This window comes from Salvelinus alpinus, chromosome 8 (genome assembly GCF_045679555.1).
Source record: "Salvelinus alpinus chromosome 8, SLU_Salpinus.1, whole genome shotgun sequence".
NCBI lineage: Eukaryota > Metazoa > Chordata > Actinopteri > Salmoniformes > Salmonidae > Salvelinus > Salvelinus alpinus.
The window spans coordinates 75,134,266-75,155,187 of record NC_092093.1 but is presented as its reverse complement, the minus strand read 5'-3'; the positions used below and the strand labels follow the sequence as shown (position 1 = coordinate 75,155,187).

General features: G+C 42.0%; 1 protein-coding gene across 1 annotated transcript; it reads left to right on the top strand.

Moving 5' to 3' along the window:
- Positions 1–6,765: 6,765 nt before the first annotated feature.
- Positions 6,766–20,634, top strand: LOC139583715 (agouti-signaling protein-like). The gene is made up of 3 exons (XM_071415092.1): positions 6,766–7,097; positions 12,872–12,948; positions 18,296–20,634. Exons 1-3 carry the CDS (start codon positions 6,956–6,958, stop codon positions 18,458–18,460), a joined length of 384 nt encoding a protein of 127 aa, XP_071271193.1. The 5' UTR covers positions 6,766–6,955; the 3' UTR covers positions 18,461–20,634.
- The last annotated feature ends 288 nt before the right edge of the window (positions 20,635–20,922 follow it).

The following is a 20,922-nucleotide window of genomic DNA, read 5'->3' as shown; positions in this document are numbered from 1 at the left end:
GAGAGAGAGAGAGATTAGTCTGAGCACAACTCTGCACGTGGGTGATTTACATTATTGGTGAAGATAAGGAAGTGGAGCGAGGCAGGCCTGGGAACAGTTTTTCCCCTAAATAAATGGGGAGCCACAAGCTAATGATAACATCTTGCAGGTTTTAAAATAAACAAACTGGTGTAAACTTATATCTTTAAGATCCTTGTTTATCTAAGGAGTTGTTTTTATAACATTTCATAAGTCTGTAGGAAGATTTGCCTCTTCATAATTGGAATATAACTGTTTCAACTGGAAACAAAACACTGCAGACAAGTTTAGAGGATGGAGTTTTACAACGAAAATATTGCTAGAGCTTATCTGTACTATATCAAAAATAAATTCTAATAACACTATTTAGGAACGCACAGAATCATAAAACACGGGACGAGATGTTAAAAACTGTCCATTGTGCCAATAGATGGTATGCACTCACATGAGATTTGCCGTGATGTTGACAGAGTGGCATGGGAGGTTTATTTCTTAGACTGGGTTAAGATGTCAATTTTGGGACACATCCTCAGTAGTGTGCCTTCGAATCAGTGGGTGTTTCGGCCTTTAATTACTAAACACCCTCATCAAAGGTGGCCAGCTAAAGGGTGATCAAGCCTTAGCTTGTGTCCCATGCCCAATTAAGATTTCCCACGGGACTATGCAAGGCAGGACTATGCAAGGCACAGATTGTATTAGCTAAAGACGCTCTGCTACTTTGGTGACTACTAAGTATTTTTTAAACCTCCCGCTTTGGGCTGGATGTGTCAATGTGTAGTTCATACGTGCAATCTATGTATCTATGAGTAATCTATGAGTAATCTATGAGCAGAATTACTGCTTAATCTCAAGTAGCCATGAAATCCCTTGTTTAAAAGCAACTGTTTTTCTGGAAGCTTTTTTAATTGTTTGCAAATGTTATTTAACCTTTATTTAACTAGGCAAGTTAGTTAAGAACAAATTCTTACACCAAAAGGCAAAAGGCCTCCTGCGGGGATGGGGGCCGGGATTAAAAATAAAAATAAATTAAATAAAAATATAGGACAAAACACATATCACGACAATAGAGACACAACACTACATAAAGAGAGATCTAAGACAACAACATAGCATGGCAGCAATACATGACAACACAGCATGGCAGCAACACATGACAACACAGCATGGTAGCAACACAACATGACAACAACATGGTAGCAACACCAAACAGGGTACAAACATTGTTGGGCACAGAGAACAGCACAAAGTGCAAGAAGGTAGAGACAACAATACATCACGCAAAGCAGCCACAACTGTCAGTAAGTTTATTGAGTTTATTTATTTATTGAGTTTATTTTATTTTTACAGGGACAGTGCACATTAATCAACGTTTCAGTAAAAGTGCCGGTTTTAGCCAGCCGGCTAATTTTCAACTGCAGTCCCTGGGCAGGTTATTAAAAACAATTACAATACAGACAATCATTGAGCAGTGGGCACACACAGAGCAACATAGGACAAGCAAGACGTAGCATACAGACACAGCAACATAGAACAAAAAGCAACAAGACAAAATCCATAAAAGCAACCAAGTGTTTCCACACCTCACAAGCTACAGACAACAGACAACATGGAAAGCGGCAATACACAGCTAGGGATTATGTTCACAAATCTGATTGACCTTTAGCCATGTCTACATGTTTTTTGTGAAAGTGTGATAGGTGGTGCAGTTATGTGTGTCTGATGGCAGTATATTCCAGACATGGGAAGCTCTCACAGAGAAAGCGGATTTACTAAAGGTGCTTTTCCTTAAGGGAACTGCAGACCTTGTGGATCTGCTGCTTGGGTCCAACTAGTCAAGCAGTATGTTAAGTGGGGGAGTATCATAGATTTGAAGTACAGTTTTGCTACCTCTGTAGTCAAACAATTTAGTATAAATCGTATATTAGCTAGGTTTAATTTGGTTATTTGAATTACCCTTTTCACCTGCTATTTAAAAGAGAGGTTAGAATCAAGTATGATGCCAAGGTACTTAAAATCAGATACCACCTGGAGCTTCTCCCCTGACACATAGACATCTGGCTCAGTAGCATCTGTTGCCCTCTTTGTGAAGAACATGCAGACAGTTTTTTTCACATTGAGATGCAAACACGAGTCACTGAGCCACTTTGTAAACTGGACCATTACAGTAGTGAGTTCTTGTGCAGCTTGTTGTTTGCTCTTTGCATGCACATATATCACTGTATCATCTGCATACATTTGAACTTCAGACCCAGTACAGACAGAAGGCAGATCATTAATGTACAGGCTGAACAGGAGGGGCCCCAGTATTGACCCTTGGGGCATGCCCACATCATAGCTAAGAGTGAGCGACAGCTCATTGCTCACTCTGACACACTGAGTTCTGCCTTCAAGGTATGATTTCATCCATCTCAAGGCATCGGGGGAAAAGTTGAGAGTGTTGAGAGTTAAGAGTGTCGATGATTCAGTCTTTGAATGAAGAGATTGAGATAAAACTGTCCAGTTTAAGTGTTTGTTGCAGCTCGTTCCAGTCGCTAGATGCAGCGAACTGAAAAGACGAGCGACCCAGGGATGTGTGTGCTTTGGGGATCTTTAACAGAATATGACTGGCAGAACGGGTGTTGTATGTAGAGGATGAGGGCTGCAGTAGGTATCTCAGATGGGGGGGGCGCTAAGAGGGTTTTATAAATAAGCAACAACCAGTGGGTCTTGCGAAAGGTATACAGAGAGTGCAGTGATGTGTCCTATAAGGAGCATTGGTGGAAAATCTGATGGCCGAATGGTAAAGAACATCTAGCCGCTTGAGAGCACCTTTACTTGCCGATCTATAAATTACTAGTCTCCATAATCTAGCTTTTTTAGGATGGTCATCTGAATCGGGGTTAGTTTGGCAGCTGGGGTGAAAAAGGAATGATTACAATAGAAGAAACCTTTCCCTTAATAGATTTAACTTTAGCCTGCAGGTTTGATATGTGCTGAGAGAAGGACAGTGTACCATCTAGCCATACTCCCAAGTACTTGTATGAGGTGACTATCTCAAGCTCTAAACCCTCTGAGGTAGTAATCACACCTGTGGGGAGAGGGGCATTCTTCTTACCAAACCACATGACCTTTGTTTTGGAGGTGTTCAGAACAAGGTTAAGGGCAGAGAAAGCTTGTTGGACACTAAGAAAGCTTTGTTGTAGAGTGTTTAATACAAACTCCGGGGAGGGGCCAGTTGAGTATAAGACTGTCTCATCTGCATATAACTGGATGAGAGAGCTTCCTACTGCCTGAGCTATGTTGTTGATGTAAATTGAGAAGAGCGTGGGGCCTAGGATTGAGCCTTGGGGTACACCCTTGGTGACAGGCAGTGGCTGAGACAGCAGATGTTCTGACTTTATACACTGCAATCTTTGAGAGAGGTAGTTAGCAAACCAGGCCAAAGACCCCTCAGAGACACCAATACTCCTTAGCCTGCCCACAAGAATGGAATGGTCTACCTTATCAAAGGCCTTGGCCAAGTCAATCAAAATAGCAGCACAACATTGCTTAGAATCAAGGGCAATGGTGACATCACTGAGGACTTTTAAGATTGCAGTGACACAGCCATAACCTGAGCAGAAACCAGATTGCATACCAGAGACAATAGTATAGACATCAAGAAAGCCAGTCAGTTGATTATTGACAATATTTTCCAACACTTCTGATAAGCAGGGCAAAATAGAAATAGGCCTATAACAGTTAGGATCAGCTTGATCTCCCCTTTAAATAAAGGACTAAGCGTGGCTGCCTTCCAAGCAATGGGAACCTCCCCAGAGAGGAGAGACAGGTTAAAAAGGTCAGAGATAGGCTTGGCGATTATAAGGGCAGCAACCTTAAAGAAGAAAGGGTCTAAACCATCTGAACCAGATGTTTTTTGGGGGTCAAGTTTAAGGAGCTCTTTTAGCACCTCGGACTCAGTGACTGCCTGCAGGGAGAAACTTTGTCATGGGGCAGAGGAAAAAGAGGGAGGAGCATCGGGGCTTGTCGCATTAGAAGGGGTGGGAGATGAGGAAATGTTGGACGGGCAAGGAGGCATGGCTGAGTCAAATAGGAATCCTGACTTAATGAAGTGGTGATTACAGAACTCAGCCATGTGCTTCTTGTCAGTAACAACCGCATCATCAACTTTAAGGGACATGGGCAGCTGTGAGGAGGAGGGTTCATTCTCCAGGGCTAACCGTTTTCCAGAACTTCTTGAGGTTAGACCCACAGAGAGAGAACTGCTCCTTAAAGTAACTAACTTTGGCCTTCCGGATAGCCTGAGTGCACTTATTTCATATTTGCCTGAACGAGAGCCAGTCAGCCTGAGTATGCGTGTGCCGAGCCTTTCTCCAAATGCAATTCTTGAGGTGGAGTAACTCTGCAAGATCACGGTCGAACCAGTGGCTGAACCTGTTTTTAATTCTCATTTTCTTTATGGGGGCGTGTTTGTTAACAATATCACTGAAGATATCAAAAAAGAAAGTACAAGGTTCTTCGACAGAGGGGATCAAGCTGATTCTATACCAATTTACAGAGGCCAGGTCATGAAGGAAGGCTTGCTTATTAAAGTTTTTTAGCCAGCGTCTATGACAAATCAGAACAGGACGTTTCACTGAGCATTACAAACACAGACTGTAAAACAGTGATCACTAAGGTCATTACAGAAGACACCAGACTGGTACCTATCAGGATTATTTGTGAGGATAACATCGAGGAGAGTACCCTTTTCTGAGTGTTTGGAGTCCTACCTTGTGGGATTGGTCATAATCTGAGAAAGATTTAGGGAGTCCCATTGCTTTAGGACTTGGATACGTGGTTTAAGCATGTCCCAGTTTAGGTCACCTAGCAGGACAAATTCAGACTTAGTGTAAGGGGCCAGGAGAGAGCATAGGGCAGGTAGGGTACAGGCCAGTGCTGATGGAGGACGATAACACCCAGCAACAGTCAACAAAGAGCTATTTGAATGTTTAATGCTTAAAACCAGCAAATCAAATTGTTTGGGGACAGACTTGGTGGAGACAACTGAACATCCTTGGTAAAGATTGCCACTTTTGGAAGATCTGTCTTGCCGAAAAAGGTTATATCCAGGAAGGTTAACATCAGTAATCAAAACACTCTTTCTTAATCCACCAATCCTTCTACTGGGGACAATGTAGACCGGATATGGAGGATAACTGCCATTGCTGTGATTCATGCACAACCAAAAAAGGCCCCCAAGGTCGATTGCAAGCCCCCTTGCAGCAACACGGAGTTGGTGCTCCCATGGACCAGATCACCGTGGATGTGCTGGGCCCATTCCCGAAATCCACCAATGGTAATCGCTTCATCCTTGTGGCGATCAACTACTTCACAAAGTGGCCAGAGGCCTATGTACTACCAAACCAGGAAGCAGAGACGGTGGCTGACACCTTGGTGAGGGACATATTCAGCCCTCAGTCCTTCATCTGAACCAAGGGCGGAACTTCGAGTCCAAGGTCTTCGCTGAAATGTGTCCGATTCTCAGGATTCATAAAATCAGAACCACCCCCATTCACCCACAAAGTGATGGACTGGTAGAGAGGTTAATGCGCACCCTGGGTGCACAGCTGAACCTAATCACCGCCTGAGACCAAAAGGACTAGGATGTCCAGCTGTCATTAGTATTCCTGGCATGTTGTAGCGTGGTGCAAGATACGGGACACACCCCTGCGCTTCTCATGTTAGGTCGGGAGCTTAGAACCCCTAAAGAACTGGCCTATGGACGAGCCCCTGACCAATTGAACCCCCCCAGTCACCAAAGTCCTGAACGGTCTCACCGGCGGTTCCCCGGCAACATCAGAGCCACTTCCCGGCGTGATGTGGTAACCCCGATGGGGGGCACTGGTGCCCCTCTCTCACTCAGAGCTGGGCACCCTTCACCACCTACCCCCATTGCTCCAACCTGGAGGCCACAGCGTTCAAGGAGACCCCTGGTCGGTTCAGAGACTTTATCCTTGGGGACGAGGACTTGAGAGGGGAGCAATGTAATGATCCTCAGGGGATTAGGGTGGGCAGACCCTGCCCCAACCTGGCAGCACCAGCTACGTTCATTTTTTATGGGGTTGTCATGGTAACAGAGAGTGGGGGCTACTCATTGGTTTTGTGAGGATATAACTAGTGGGAAGAGACAAATTTTGTCTCTCTCGTGTTTATCTCTCGGGGAGATACCTCCTGCTGGACTGTGGATTATGGCTAGCTAGTTCAGGCTAGGTTGGTTGTTTGTTCAGCTCCCTGTTACCCAGTGCAGTGTAACATTAAAACGCCTGTTGCATTATCTTTATTTCCCTCTCGGTCCGTTTTTTATTTAAGCTATCAAAGTTATAAGATCGTGAAACCAGCAAACGTCACAATATCATAGGCCTGCAGTAGCTAAAGCTTAATAATAGCCACACAATACCAAACCTTCCCCAACATTTCTAAACCTTATTAAGTTAATATCAAAAGTAAATCAATCAATTGTATATAAGTAAAATACAAGCAGAAGAGCAAATATAAACCAGGGAAAAAACGCAAATTTGAGACATTTCTGGGATCTTTTATTTCAGCTCATGGACCAGCAATTTACATGTTGTGTTTATATTTTTGTTCAGTGAATATCCAGAATAAAACTGTCTCTGAATATCCTCAGGTGGGTACTTTACTATGATCGTTGAGCCAAGATTTCAGATTTCAGTGTCTAGATGGTCTCTTACTCTCACTTGCGAAGGAGGTGGGCGGGTGCGGGAACAAGATTCCGGTTTATAAAGTATTACGTTTGTCTCGAAGGACCAAATAATGTTGACAACGAGACTATATGTCCAAGAGTGAGGAGCGATATTTTGCTGTTTTATGGCGTCGACATTTCTGCAGTCTTAATTGATCTAATAACACTCATTTTTGTTTCTCCCCACATTAGCAATATTTGAGTGGAATCGAAATGAAGCTTGCGATATTATATATTTGCCTTCTTCAATTTGCGGCTGTCAACTGTAGGCTTGCAGCGCGTGACAAGACACATCTTGTTAAAATTAAAGGAACCGACAATTTGTCATCAAATGATCTTACGGCCAAGGAAATAGGTGAGTAGTTTATCCTAGTTTCATTCCCCTTAATTCGTCATCCAAAAGTCCAATTGTCTTTTTTCTCTTCAGTTGTACATTTATTGTATTAGCTAAATGATAAATATAGACTGATGATGAGAAAAGCATGTTACCATGCTATGAACTTTGCACAATGTATGGTTCAAGTCATTGCCATACATTGCCACTCTTCTTGTGTACATGCTGTATATATTGATTTTGTGTGTATGTATTGTCAATGCGACCACCACTGGAAGTCAGAAGTCACACTTTGGAGATAATATATAGGAATGGAAAAGATAATAATTAATATGCTATTAACCATGCATGTGTGCATTTATTTGGCTAAGATTTTATTCTTCATATTTGTCTGAACTGGTAAAAAAAAATATTTTATCCAAAACATTAGAAATTGTATCCTGAATTAATTACTAAACATTTTTAATTCAGTACACTGTTCAGTAGCCTACCAAATCATCATGTCAATAATTTACATGCAAGGGATTTTCATTTTGAAAATGAGTATTGCTGTTGCTGGAGAGCTACCATACTCTAGGTTTTCACTCCAACCCAAATCTAGCACACCTCTTTCTAATAATTAGCTGGTGGATAAACTGAATTGGGTTAGTTACAACTGGGGTTGGAGAGAACCTACAGGAGGAGAGCTCTCCAGGAACAGGTTTGGAGAGCCCTGGACTAGATTTATTGCAGTACATTATCTATTTGTAATGTAGACTGTTTTGCACTTGGGTAACAAATGTCATGTTTATTGTAAATGTGACTAATAAAAACCCTTGAACCTTGTATAGCAATACATCCCGCAGAGTCTACACATATCCCTCCTGCTCTGACCAGCTTTGACCTAAGCAGGTTCTTAGTTCACAGCATGTCATGACCATCTTAGTGGAAGGTCACCTAATCATCCAAAGCCATAATGCACCAGACTTGGCTTCAAATACTATTCGAAATCACATTCAAAAAATAAATCAGCTTCTTGACTTTGCCTGGTGTAATGGACCAATAGAATAGTCCGAAATTGTAAAACCAATTTGCCACTCATGGTAGGCTAAACTCAACATATTTAAATGTTATTTGAAAACAGGTCTGCCACCTCAACACAGTTGCCCTCTCAAGCACTTTTTCTCTCAGACGCTGCTGCTGCTCACTCACTCCGTTACATTCAGTATTGTTGCTCATCTCTATCTTGTTACTATTACAAAATACTTGAAAGACCAATGTATAAAAATAAATACCAAATACTTTTGTAAAGTATTGTATTTAATCAAAATAGTTATTTTGATTAAATACAATACTTTTTTGAAAGTACACACTTTCACTCCAACAACATTCTCAGTAACGGTACAATAAAAAACTTGCTATAGCTAGGTTTCCATCCAATTGGCGACAGATTTTAATACAAATATTCTAATCTGCATAAAAACAATATGTGCATTTTCCCACCAGAGATGTTTCCATCAAATGTACTTGTTGCAGAAAAAAGGCTGTGTGATCACTTAGTGCACGCACTATACACACAGATTTTGTGTTGTAGATATGTGGCAGTGGAGTATGGGACTGAGGGCACACACTGAGTGTTATGAATGTTGTATAATTGCCTTCATTTTGCCAGACCCCAGGAAGAGTAGCTGCTGCCTTGGCAGCAGCTAATGGGGATCCATAATAAATGCAAATACGATGTAGAGTTGAAAATGCGATTGGAAACTCACCTAACGTGTATTTTTTATTTGGTACATGGGAATTTAACTGCAAAATGTCATTTCATGTGTTTGTGTTGCTTCACAGTCCCTGCTGTTCCATGAGGTGTATTTGTATCTGTTTTTAAAATCTGATTCTACTGCTTGCATCAGTTACCTGATGTGGAATAGAGTTCCATGTAGTCATGGCTCTATGTAGTACTGTGCGCCTCCTCATAGTCTGTTCTGGAATTGAGGACTGAAGCGACCTCTGGTGGCATGCCTTGTGGGTATGCATGGGTGTCTGAGCTGTGTGCTAGTCGTTTAAACAGACAGCTGGGTGCTTTCAACATGTCAATACCTCTCTCAAATACAAGTAGTGATTAAGTCAATCTCTCCTCTACATTGAGCCAGGAGAGATTGACATGCATATTATTAATGTTTGCTCTCTGTGTACATACAAGGGCCAGCCGTGCTGCCCTGTTCTGAGCCAATTGCAATTTTCCTAAGTCCCTCTTTGTGGCACCTGTCCACACGACTGAACAGTAGTCCAGGTGTGACAACTAGAGCCTGTAGGATAGTGCTGTGAAGAAGGTACAACAGCACTTTATGGTCAGACTTTTCCCCAGACTTATCTCCCTCACTAACTTCAAGTATCGGCTGTCAGAGCAGCTTACCGATCGCTGCAGCTGTACACAGCCCATCTGTAAATAGCCCATCCAACCAACTACCTACCTCATCCCCATATTTTTTTTCTGCTCTTTTGCACACCTGTATTCCTACTTGCACATGCTCATCTGCACATCTATCACTCCCGTGTTAATTGCTAAATTGTAATTACTTTGCCGCTATGGACTATTTATTGCCTTACCTCCTTACTGAATTTGCACACTGTATACAGATTTTCTATTGTGTTATTGACTGTACGTTTGTTTATTCCATGTGTAACTCTGTTGTTTTTGTGCCACTGCTTTATCTTGGCCAGGTCGCAGTTGTAAATGAGAACTTGTTCTCAACTGGCCTACCTGGTGAAATAAAAAAATTAAAAATCTTAGCTACTGTTGTATCAATATGTTTTGACCATGACAGTTTACAATCCAGGGTTACTCCAAGCAGTTTAGTCATCTCAACTTGCTCAATTTCCACATTATTTATTACAAGATTTAGTTGAGGTTTAGTGAATGATTTGTCCCAAATACACTGCTTTCAGTTTTTGAAATAGTTAGTCCTAACTTATTCCTTGCCAGCCATTCTGAAACTAACTGCAGCTCTTTAAGTGTTGCAGTCATTTCAGTTGCTTTAGTAGCTGATGTGTATAGTGTTGAATCATCCGCATACATAGACACACTGGCTTTACTCAAAGCATGTCGTTAGTAAAGATTTTAAAAAGTAAGGGGCCTAGACCGCTGGCCTGGGGAATTCCTGATTCTACCTGGATTGTGTTGGAGAGGCTTCCATTTGAGAACACCCTCTGTGTTCTGTTAGACTGGTAACTTTTTATCCACAATATAGTAAAGCCATAACACATGTTTTTCTGGCAGCAGACTATGATCAATAATGTCAAAAGCTGCACTGAATTGTAACAAAACAGCCCCCACAATCTTTTTATCATCAATTTCTCTCAGCCAATCATCAGTCATTTGTGTAAGTGCTGTGCTTGTTTGAATGGCCTTCCCTATAAGCGTGCTGAAAGTCTGTTGTCAATTTGTTTACTGTAAAATAGCATTGATCTGGTCAAACACAATTTTTTCCAAAACTTTACTAAGGGTTGGGCACTAAGGGTTGGGCTGATAGGTCGGCTATTTGAGCCAGTAAAGGGGGCTTTACTATTCTTAGGTAGCGGAATGACTTGAGCTTCCCTCCAGGCCTGAGGGCACACACTTTCTAGTAGGCTTAAATTTAAGATATGGCAAATAGGAGTGGCAATATATCGTATTTCAGTTTTTACAGTCATTTTCGTAATGGGTGCATGCTTATTGGTAATTGGAATAAGCAATTTCATAAGTGTGTCAAGTGCAACTGTCATGTATACTCCCTCTCCGGCCTCTAGGTCATCAGGCTGCTGATTATCCCACACACCTGTCACCATCGTCTCGCGCCTCATGACACTCACCTGGACTCCACCACATCCTTGACTATCTTCCCTATATCTGTCACTCCCCTTGGTTCTTTCCTCAGGTGTTATTGACTCTGTTTTCATGTCGGTGCGTTTGTTTCGTGTTCGTTGTTTATTTTATTTATTTAAACACTCACTGCCTGAACTTGCTTCCCGACTCTCAGCACACTCGTTACAGCAACATCTGTTTGCTCCTCATTACACACCATCGAACAACAAATATTATTTAAATTGCCAACATAGGAATATAAAATGTATTGTATGACCTCTTATACACTATAATAGGCCCAACCTTTATAACTTTGGTTTTACTAGATATGGCTACTATATTGTGATCACTACATCTGATGGATCTGGATACTGCTTTCAAGCACATTTCTGCAGCATTAGTAAAGATGTGATCAATACATGTTGATTTAAATTCCTGTGCTGTTTGTAACTACAAACTGACATTCAAATCACACAGAAAATGTACCTCTTTGTTGATATCACATATATGATCAAGCATTTTACACATGTTATCCAGATACTGACTGTTAGCACTTTGTGGTATTTTACCTTCATTTAACTAGGCAAGTCAGTTTAGGACAAATTCTTATTTTCTATGACAGCCTAGGAACAGTGGTTTAACTGCCTGTTCAGGTGCAGAAGGACAAACTGACTGATATATACCTTGTCAGCTCGGGGATTTGAACTTGCAACCTTGCAGTTACTAGTCCAATGCTCTAACCACTAGGCTACCCTACCACTAGCAGCTTCCCACAAGAATGGGCTTTAGGTGAGGCAGATGAACCTGTAGCCATATTACTTCAACATTATTTAACTCTAATCTTTACAGGAATGTGGTTCTGAATATTAACAATATTAACTCGACTAATGGTTTTCTCACAAAAAATATGTGTTATTTAGCAAGTGTGACCACTCTGGTATTGGCACCTGTGCTCTAGCCAACAGCGAGCAGATAGCCAGCTGGATTGCTAGAGTGCACGTATAGCCTACATGATCAGATTATCATGTGCAAAAGGGCAAGAATATTTTTATTTGTCAAACAGCAGCCAAGCATCAATGATCATGTCACCAGAATAAGACCCTCAAAATGTATTGGAAAAGAGCATCAAGCTCATCACCTTGCACTTTTTCCACTCTTTGAAGTTCATAACTTATCTGTAGCCTAATAAACTGCATGGTTTCCGAAGTCATAGTGGGAGGACCACAGACCATATCATTGTGTGACTCAATTTACTTCGATATGATGGTTATTGTATCAATATTTGCGCATAAAGGCATTTCCACCACAATTTCCCGCATAATACATTTTACAGACACAAAAAGATCCCACCATTTCGAACAAACAAATTCTGTCTGCATTTATGAAATTACACCGAAACATCGCATTTCCATCACAGCTGTTTTTATTTATTTATTTTCATTAAATGACTACTTAAAAACTGTGGATGGAAACAGGGTTTATGACTGGGGTATGTAGTTGTTTATTTAGTTTACTTTTGAAACATCTTGTTACAAAATACATTGGATTATAAATCAGGCCAGTGAAATACAAAATGCTCAGAAGTCTTTGAAATAGGTATTTCAAAAGCATGTAACAGAAATCTCTGGTTACACCCTGCTACATTTTAATGGGCCATGATTTCTGACAGGGATGATGAAGATGTACAAAAGTTCTGCTAGTTATTGGTGATAGACACACACTACAAAAGCACACAATTTCCATGTGTTAACCTTGCTGCCATGGCTGACAACTTCTATAAGTGAAGTGAACATGGAGTTTTGATATTCAGATCAATAATAGCAATAACATCTGTTACCTATTATGCTGTTTGGCGTTTCACTATATTTTTGAACGGTAATTCTTGTTATTCGATTTACTTCAACCCCAGAATGTTGTAATCTCTAATCGGAATTAAGGAGGTTTCTTATGACTACTCCTTCGTTCTTTCCAACAGAGCTGTGGAACCAGGCGAAACCCAGAAGGTTGTTTGCCAGAAGAGGAATCCAGGAACGCCAGAGATTGCATGTGACGGTAAACTGCTGGGGATTATGTTAGGATCATTTCTGAGTTACAGAGCAACTGCTTTGTGATAACATCATATCCCCACCTGTGTCCTGCCATGTGGATAGCAGCAAGCCCTTAGCCTTTAGCCTTTTGCCCCAGCAGGTTTCAGTAGTAATTCACCCCAAAATCAATCAGACATTTTGTGGTGACGGCATACTGTAGCCACACCTGTCTGTGGCCTGGGGACTGCAGCAAGCTTCTAGCCTAGCGTGTTACACTGATACACTATACTGTATATACAAATGTATCAGTATGTGGACACCCCAAATTAGTGGATTTGGCCTTTTTCAGCCACACCCATTGCTGACAGGTGTATAAAATCGAGCACGCAGCCATGCAATCTCCATAGACAAACATTGGAAGTAGAATGGCCTTACTGAAGAGCTCAGTGACTTTACATTTTTGTTTGTTTTTTTATTTCACATTTATTTAACCAGGTAGGCTAGTTGAGGACAAGTTCTCATTTACAACTGCGACATGGCCAAGATAAAGCAAAGCAGTGCAACACAAACAACAGCACAGAGTTACACATGGAATAAACAAACATACAGTCAATAATACAATAGAGAAAGTCTATATACAGTGTGTGCAAATGAAGTAGGACAAGGGGGGTGAGGCAATAAATAGGCCATAGTGGTGAAATTATTACAGTATGGCAAATTAAACACTGGGGTGATAGATGTGCAGAAGATGAGTGTGCAAGTAGCGGTACTGGGGTGCAAAGAAGCAAAATAAATAAAATAAACAATATGGTGATGAGGTAGTTGGATGGGCTATTTACAGATTGGCTATGTACAGATGCAGTGATCTGTGAGCTGCTCTGACAGCTGGTGCTTAAAGCTAGTGAGGGAGATATGAGTCTCCAGCTTCAGAGATTTTTGCAGTTCGTTCCAGTCATTGGCAGCAGAGAACTGGAAGGAAAGGCGGCCAAAGCAGGAATTGGCTTCGGGGGTGACCAGTGAAATATACCTGCTGGAGAGCGTGCTGCGGGTGGGTGCTGCTATGGTGAGCAGTGAACTGAGATAAGGCGGGGCTTTACCTAGCAACGACTTATAGATGACCTGGAGCCAGTGGGTTTGGCGACGGATATGAAGCGAGGGCCAGCCAACAAGAGCATACAGGTCGCAGTGGTGGGTAGTATATGGGGCTTTGGTGACAAACGGATGGCACTGTGATAGACTGCATACAATTTGCTGAGTAGAGTGTTGGAGGCTATTTTGTAAATTACATCGCCGAAGTCAAGGATCGGTAGGATAGTCAGTTTTACAAGGGTATGTTTGGCAGCATGAGTGAAGGATGCTATGTTGCGAAATAGGAAGCAGATTCTAGATTTTATTTTGGATTGGAGATGCTTAATGTGAGTCTGGAAGGAGAGTTTACAGTCTAACCAGACACCTAGGTATTTGTAGTTGTCCATGTATTCTAAGTCAGAGCCGTCCAGAGTAGTGATGCTGGACGGGCGGGTGCAGGTGCGGGCAGTGATCGGTTGAATAGCATGCATTTAGTTTTACTTGCGTTTAAGAGCAGTTGGAGGCCACGGAAGGAGAGTTGTATGACATTGAAGCTCGTCTGGAGGTTAGTTAACACAGTGTCCAAAGAGGGGCCAGAAGTATACAGAATGGTGTCGTCTGCGTAGAGGTGTATCAGAGAATCACCAACAGCAAGAGCAACATCATTGAAGTCAGAACCGTCCAGAGTAGTGACGCTGGACAGGTGTGTAGGTGTGGGTAAGTAGTTGGTGAACCAGGCAAGGCAGTCATTTGAGAAACCAAGGCTGTTGAGTCTGCCGATAAGAATGTGGTGATTGACAGAGTCAAAAGCCTTGGCCAGGTCAATGAATACAGCTGCACAGTATTGTCTCTTATTGATGGCGTTTAGGACCTTGAGCGTGGCTGAGGTGCACCCATGACCAGCTCGGAAACCAGATTGCATAGCGGAGAAGGTACGGTGGGATTTGAAATGTGGCACCATCATAGGGTGCCACCTTTCCAAAAAGTTATTGTCAAATTTCTGCCCCGGTCAACTGTAAGTGCCATTATTGTGAAGTAGAAACGTCTAGGAGCGACAACGTCTCAGCCGCAAAGTGGTAGGCCACACAAGCTCACAGAATGGGCCCGCCGAGTGCTGAAGCGCGTAACGCGTAAAAATTGTCTGTCCTCAGTTGCAACACTCAGTACCGAGTTCCAAACTGCCTCGGGAAACAACGTCAGCACAAGAACAGTTCGTCGGGAGCTTCATGAAATGGGTTTACATGGTCGAGCAGCCGCACACAAGCCTAAGATCACCAATGCGCAATGCCAAGCGTCGGCTGGAGTGGTGTAAAGCTCGCCGCCATTGGACTCTGGAGCAGTGGAAATGTGTTCTCTGGAGTGATGAGAGAGAACACATCCTACGGACTAATCTGGGTTTGGCGGATGCCAGGAGAACGCTACCTGCCCCGAAGCATAGTGGCAGCTGTAAAGTTTGGTGGAGGAGGAATAATGGTCTGTGGCTGTTTTTCATGGTTTGGGCTAGTCCCCTTAGTTCCAGTGAAGGGAAATCTTAACGCTACAGCATACATTGACATTTCTAGACGATTCAGTGCTTCCAACTTTGTGGCAACAGTTTGGGGAAGGCCCTTTCCTGATCCAGCATGACAATGCCTCCGTGCACAAAGCGAGGTCCATACATGAATGGTTTGTCGAGATCGATGTGGAAGAACTTGACTGGCCTGTACAGAGCCCTGCCCACAAACCCATCGAACACCTTTGGGATGAATTGGAACACCAACTGCGAGACAGGCCTAATCGCCCAACATCAGTGCCCGATCTCACTAATGCTCTTGTGGCTGAATGGAATCCTTGCAGGAATGTGCCAACATCTAGTGGAAAGCCTTCCCAGAAGAGTGGAGGATGTTATGGTAGCAAAGGGGGAACCAACTCCATACTAATTCCCATGATTTTGGAATGAGATGTTTGATGAGCAGGGGTCCAAAAAAAGCTCAGCAAAAAAAGAAATGGCCCTTTTTCAGTACGCTATCTTTAAAAGATAATTCGTACAAATTCAAATAACTTCACAGATCTTCATTGTGAAGGGTATAAACACTGTTTCCCATGCTTGTTCAATTAACCATACACAATTAATGAACATGCACCTGTGGAACGGTCGTTAAGACACTAACAGCTTACAGACGGTAAGCAATTAAGGTTACAGTTATGAAAACTTAGGTCACTAAAGAGGCCTTTCTACTGACTCTGAAAAACACCAAAAGAAAGATGCCCAGGGTTCCTGCTCATCTGCGTGAACGTGCCTTAGGCATGCTGCAAGGAGGCATGAGGACTGCAGATGTGGCCAGGGCAAAAATTGCAATGTCCGTACTGTGAGACGCCTAAGACAGCGCTACAGGGAGACAGGACAGACCCCTGATCGTCCTTGCAGTGGCAGACCACGTGTAACAACACCTGCACAGGATCGGTACATCCGAACATCACACCTGCGGGACAGGTACAGGATGGCAACAACAACTGCCCGAGTTACACCAGGAACGCACAATCCCTCCATCAGTGCTCAGACTGTCAGCAATAGGCTGAGAGAGGCTGGACTGAGGGCTTCTAGGCCTGTTGTAAGGCAGGTCCTCACCAGACATCACCGACAACAACGTCACCTATGGGCACAAACCCACCGTCGCTGGACCAGACAGGACTGGCAAAGGTGCTCTTCACTGACGAGTTGCGGTTTTGTCTGATGGTCGGATTCGCGTTTATCGTTGAAGGAATGAGCGTTACACCGAGGCCTGTACTCTGGAGCGGGATTGATTTGGAGGTGGAAGGTCCATCATGGTCTGGGGCGGTGTGTCACAGCATCATCGGACTGAGCTTATTGTCATTGCAGGCAATCTCAATGCTGTGCATTACAGGTTAGACATCCTTCTCCCTCATGCAGTACCCTTCCTGCAGGCTCATCTTGATATGACCCTCCAGCATTACAATGCCACCAGCCATGCTGCTCGTTCTGTGCGTGATTTCCTGCAAGACAGGAATGTCAGTGTTCTGCCATGGCCAGTGAAGAGCCCGGATCTCAATCCCATTGAGCACGTCTGGGACCTGTTGGATCGGAGGGTGAGGGCTAGGGCCATTCCCTCCAGAAAAGTCCGGGAACTTGTAGGTGCCTTGGTGGAAGAGTGGGGTCACGTCTCACAGCAAGAACTGGCAAATCTGGTGCAGTCCATGAGGAGATGCACTGCAGTACTTAATGCAGCTGGTGGCCATACCAGATACTGACTGTAACGTTTGATTTTGACCCTCTCCCCCTTTGTTCAGGGACACATTATTCAATTTATGTTAGTCACATGTCTGTGGAACTTGTCCTGTTTATGTTTCAGTTGTTGAATCTTATGTTAATACAAATATTTACGCATGTTAAGTTTGCTAAAAAATAAACGTAGTTGACAGTGAGAGGATGTTTGTTTTGTTGCTGAGTGTACCTTTAGTCATGTAGTGTACTTCACTTTAAAATCAATGTTGGCCAGACCTTTACAGTGTAATGTCCATATGATTCCACATCCCACGCAACCTGTTCTCTATATCCATATGTGCCTCAAACCCATGTGATGGGCACCTTTTTTCTTTCCAATCTGTCCCACACAACAGATGGCATGGGATGTGTACTCGTTAAATGGCATTTATTATTATTATCTTTCTAGACATTAGACCACAAATATCCCATTGACATCAATGCAAGATGAATGTGTTAGATTTGTCTGCAAACCCGTATTGGGTAGTAAGACCTCAACAATTTCGAACCATATCTAATTATATTCCTATTTCTCATACAGTATGATGATTACTAGCTTACAGAACATCAATAAAATGTATTTTGCACAGCTGGAGGCGAGGCTGCTGGGGAAATGGAATGTACTTAGTTCTGAGGGGTTGACAGTCCAAGATAGTCTTGGCTATAATGTGTTGGCATAGTGATTGCATGTCTGCATCCCAAATGGAACTCTATTCTGTATATAGTGCACTGACTTTTGACCAGGGCCCATAGGGCACCCTATTTCTATATAGGGAATAGGGTGCAATTTCGAACGCAGTTGCATGAGTGCTCAGTTAGGTCATAAATCTTGAAACAGTCAGAGGGTAAGGGCTTGTCAGTTAATCACTTTTTCCTTTTTGTGTGTGTGTGTGTGTGTGTGTGTGTGTGTGTGTGTGTGTGTGTGTGTGTGTGTGTGTGTGTGTGTGTGTGTGTGTGTGTGTGTGTGTGTGTGTGTGTGTGTGTGTGTGTGTGTGTGTGTGTGTGTGTGTGTGTGTGTGTGTGTGTGTGTGTGTTATAAAAGCCCAAGGTGAAGCCTGCCCCCCCGACCCCTAATTGTTCCAAGGTGATGGAGAGCTGTATTCCCCACTCTCGCTGCTGTGATCCCTGTGCCTCCTGTCACTGTCGCTTCTTCAATTCCATCTGCTACTGCTGGAAACTGGGATGCCACTGCCAGAAGAAATCTTAAACATACTGACACAGACACACACACACACACACATGCACAAAACATTCCACTGTACTGCTGGGCACTGGGCTGTCATACCTGAAGATCTGAAGACATACGTTTACATACACTCACACGTACACACCACGGGACACACAATCACTCTAGTGCTGCCTGGAAGTAGCCCACCTACCTCCCCTTCAACCCCTGTACCACCTTATACACTCATCATGTGCTACAATATTATACAATATTCGTAGACTACATTATGTTTACATGTATTTACTGTATATGTCAACACTATCTACATGTAAAGTCAGATATATTTGTGGGGTATAATATAATTAGGATATACCTGACTGAAACTGCAAATAAGCTAATTTTGGACTGCCCAAATGTCTTAATAAGCAGTAGTTTTTATAAGGGCTAAGGATATACTTTCCATATATTTTCTCTCCACTGTGTAATTGGTTTTTACTGTAGGTTTGAGAGCAGACAAAAACCCACAAGTGGAATAATGGTGGGATAGTTATACATTATGTATGCTAATGAATGGCAATAAACATTTTATATTCATGATAAGCCAAAATTACTCAACATTTATTTAGGTAGCTGTAAAGACATAATGCATTATGTTGCAGGCTTCAAGCAAAGAGTTGCAGAAAATAGCACATGTTCCCTTGATGTTAGGTGGCTTAGTGACAAGCTCCAGCCTTACTAGTGAGAAACTAGCAAATGTAGGATAGCCCGAGTGCCCGTCTGGTTTTGCTATCATGCCAACTCCTTGTCACTCTGTGCGTTTGGCTTGACAAAGGACAGCAATAGAGTTGGATCGAGAGCTCAAAAATATCTAGGTTAAGGGTGGTACAGTAGTTTGCTTCTGGTAGCGCCAATGTTGCAGACTATTTTACCTCTTCTTTTCAATAAAAGGACTGCTTGTCAGCACAAACTTTACCCAATACAAACCAATACTGCCTTACAAAGGCAAAACACAGTAACTACACTTTTGGTCAAAATTGAGTTAAGACTGAAATCAGGCTTTGTAGTATCTGTTTTATTTTGTGACAAAGTTTCCTGGTTCAATTATGTTCCGTTTCAGAGAAAGTGGTGTGTGAAATTTGCGTTAAATGCAGAATCCAAGTAAAACCAAGGGAAAACCTGGTGATCTGAAAATAATATTTGAGTTCCGGTAAATCGTTGGCAATAGAGAGAAGTGTAAGGAACTGGTACCACCGTGTTTTGACAACAGTTACCCGCTCTGCCATACAAAGGCAAAGAGCAGTAACTACAAAAACAGTGAAACTGAGAAAAATGGCTTTAAAGTTGATTTGCTTTCCAGACAAATATGTTGTGGGTAGATAAGTGAAGTAATTTTTTACGCATATCAACCATGACCACTGATTTAAACTATGGACCTTAAGTCAAATAAATTACCATACAATGTCAAACATGAAAAACAACAAGAAAGTTGGATAAACACATTTAGATTGTATATACATTTTTTAAGTATAAACATTCTGCGTGGTGAAATAGTCCTTACCTTATGGTGGAAGAAATGCTTGAGGGTTGACATAACTACATAACACTATTAAATACAGTTGGAATGTAGTTAGAATTATCGAACTGTAGAACTATCATACTGTTTCCATCAAACATAAAAACAAGAAAGTTGGATGAAAACATTTAGATTATAGATACTGCACTTTGCCTTTGCATTACCCATATAGTTGTTTAAAGTCATACAAAGGCAGAGTGCAGTATCTGCATAGGTAAAATCAGTGGTCATGGTTGATATGCATAAAAATTACTTCATAATAAAATTATATATCAGTGCATTGTCACTTATCTACCTACAATATATTTGTCTGGTTATCCAAAAAACTTTAAAGCCATTTTTCTCAGTTTCACTGTTTCCATAGTTAATGCGTTTTGCCTTTGTAGGGCAGAATACGTCTGTACTCTTTTGGCTCATATTGATCCCACACTCGTACAATCCACTTGATGATAATCAATGTCCCTTTGCCATTAAAGGAATGGTGTGTCAAACAGGTACTTTTTTATAAAAACAGAATCTTACTGTTGTAAAAATAAGGGAGATCTTACTATTTTTGATAACCAAACACTGAATTACAATGTTTTTAACCAAGCTGCATGGTCTAAATAAAGCTTTATAATAAAACAAACTTCATGATTAACTCATTGTACTTCATTCATTTTCAACAACTGTGTGAAATGATTTCAACAAGAAAAGTTCAAAAACAATACAGTGCATTGTTCGTTTAAGAATGTTGCAGTTAACTTGCCATAAGTTACATATGTGAGGGGAAAATATGCAGAGTGGGAAGGAGGCTGTGCTAAGACCGAAATGAATGAGGATGTATTTTAAAAACAATACATATAGTTCATAGTTGAACTGATAAATTCAAAAGGAATAACCTAAGTGTACTTAATCAAAACTGAGACATGCGAGCAACCAGTCTGTG

Coding starts and splice junctions, on each gene's coding strand:
- LOC139583715 (XM_071415092.1), top strand. CDS start 6,956: ATGAAGCTTGCGATATTATATATTTGCCTTCTTCAATTTGCGGCTGTC. Junction 7,098..12,871: donor TCTTACGGCCAAGGAAATAG/GTGAGTAGTTTA, acceptor TCTTTCCAACAG/AGCTGTGGAACCAGGCGAAA. Junction 12,949..18,295: donor GCCAGAGATTGCATGTGACG/GTAAACTGCTGG, acceptor GTGTTATAAAAG/CCCAAGGTGAAGCCTGCCCC.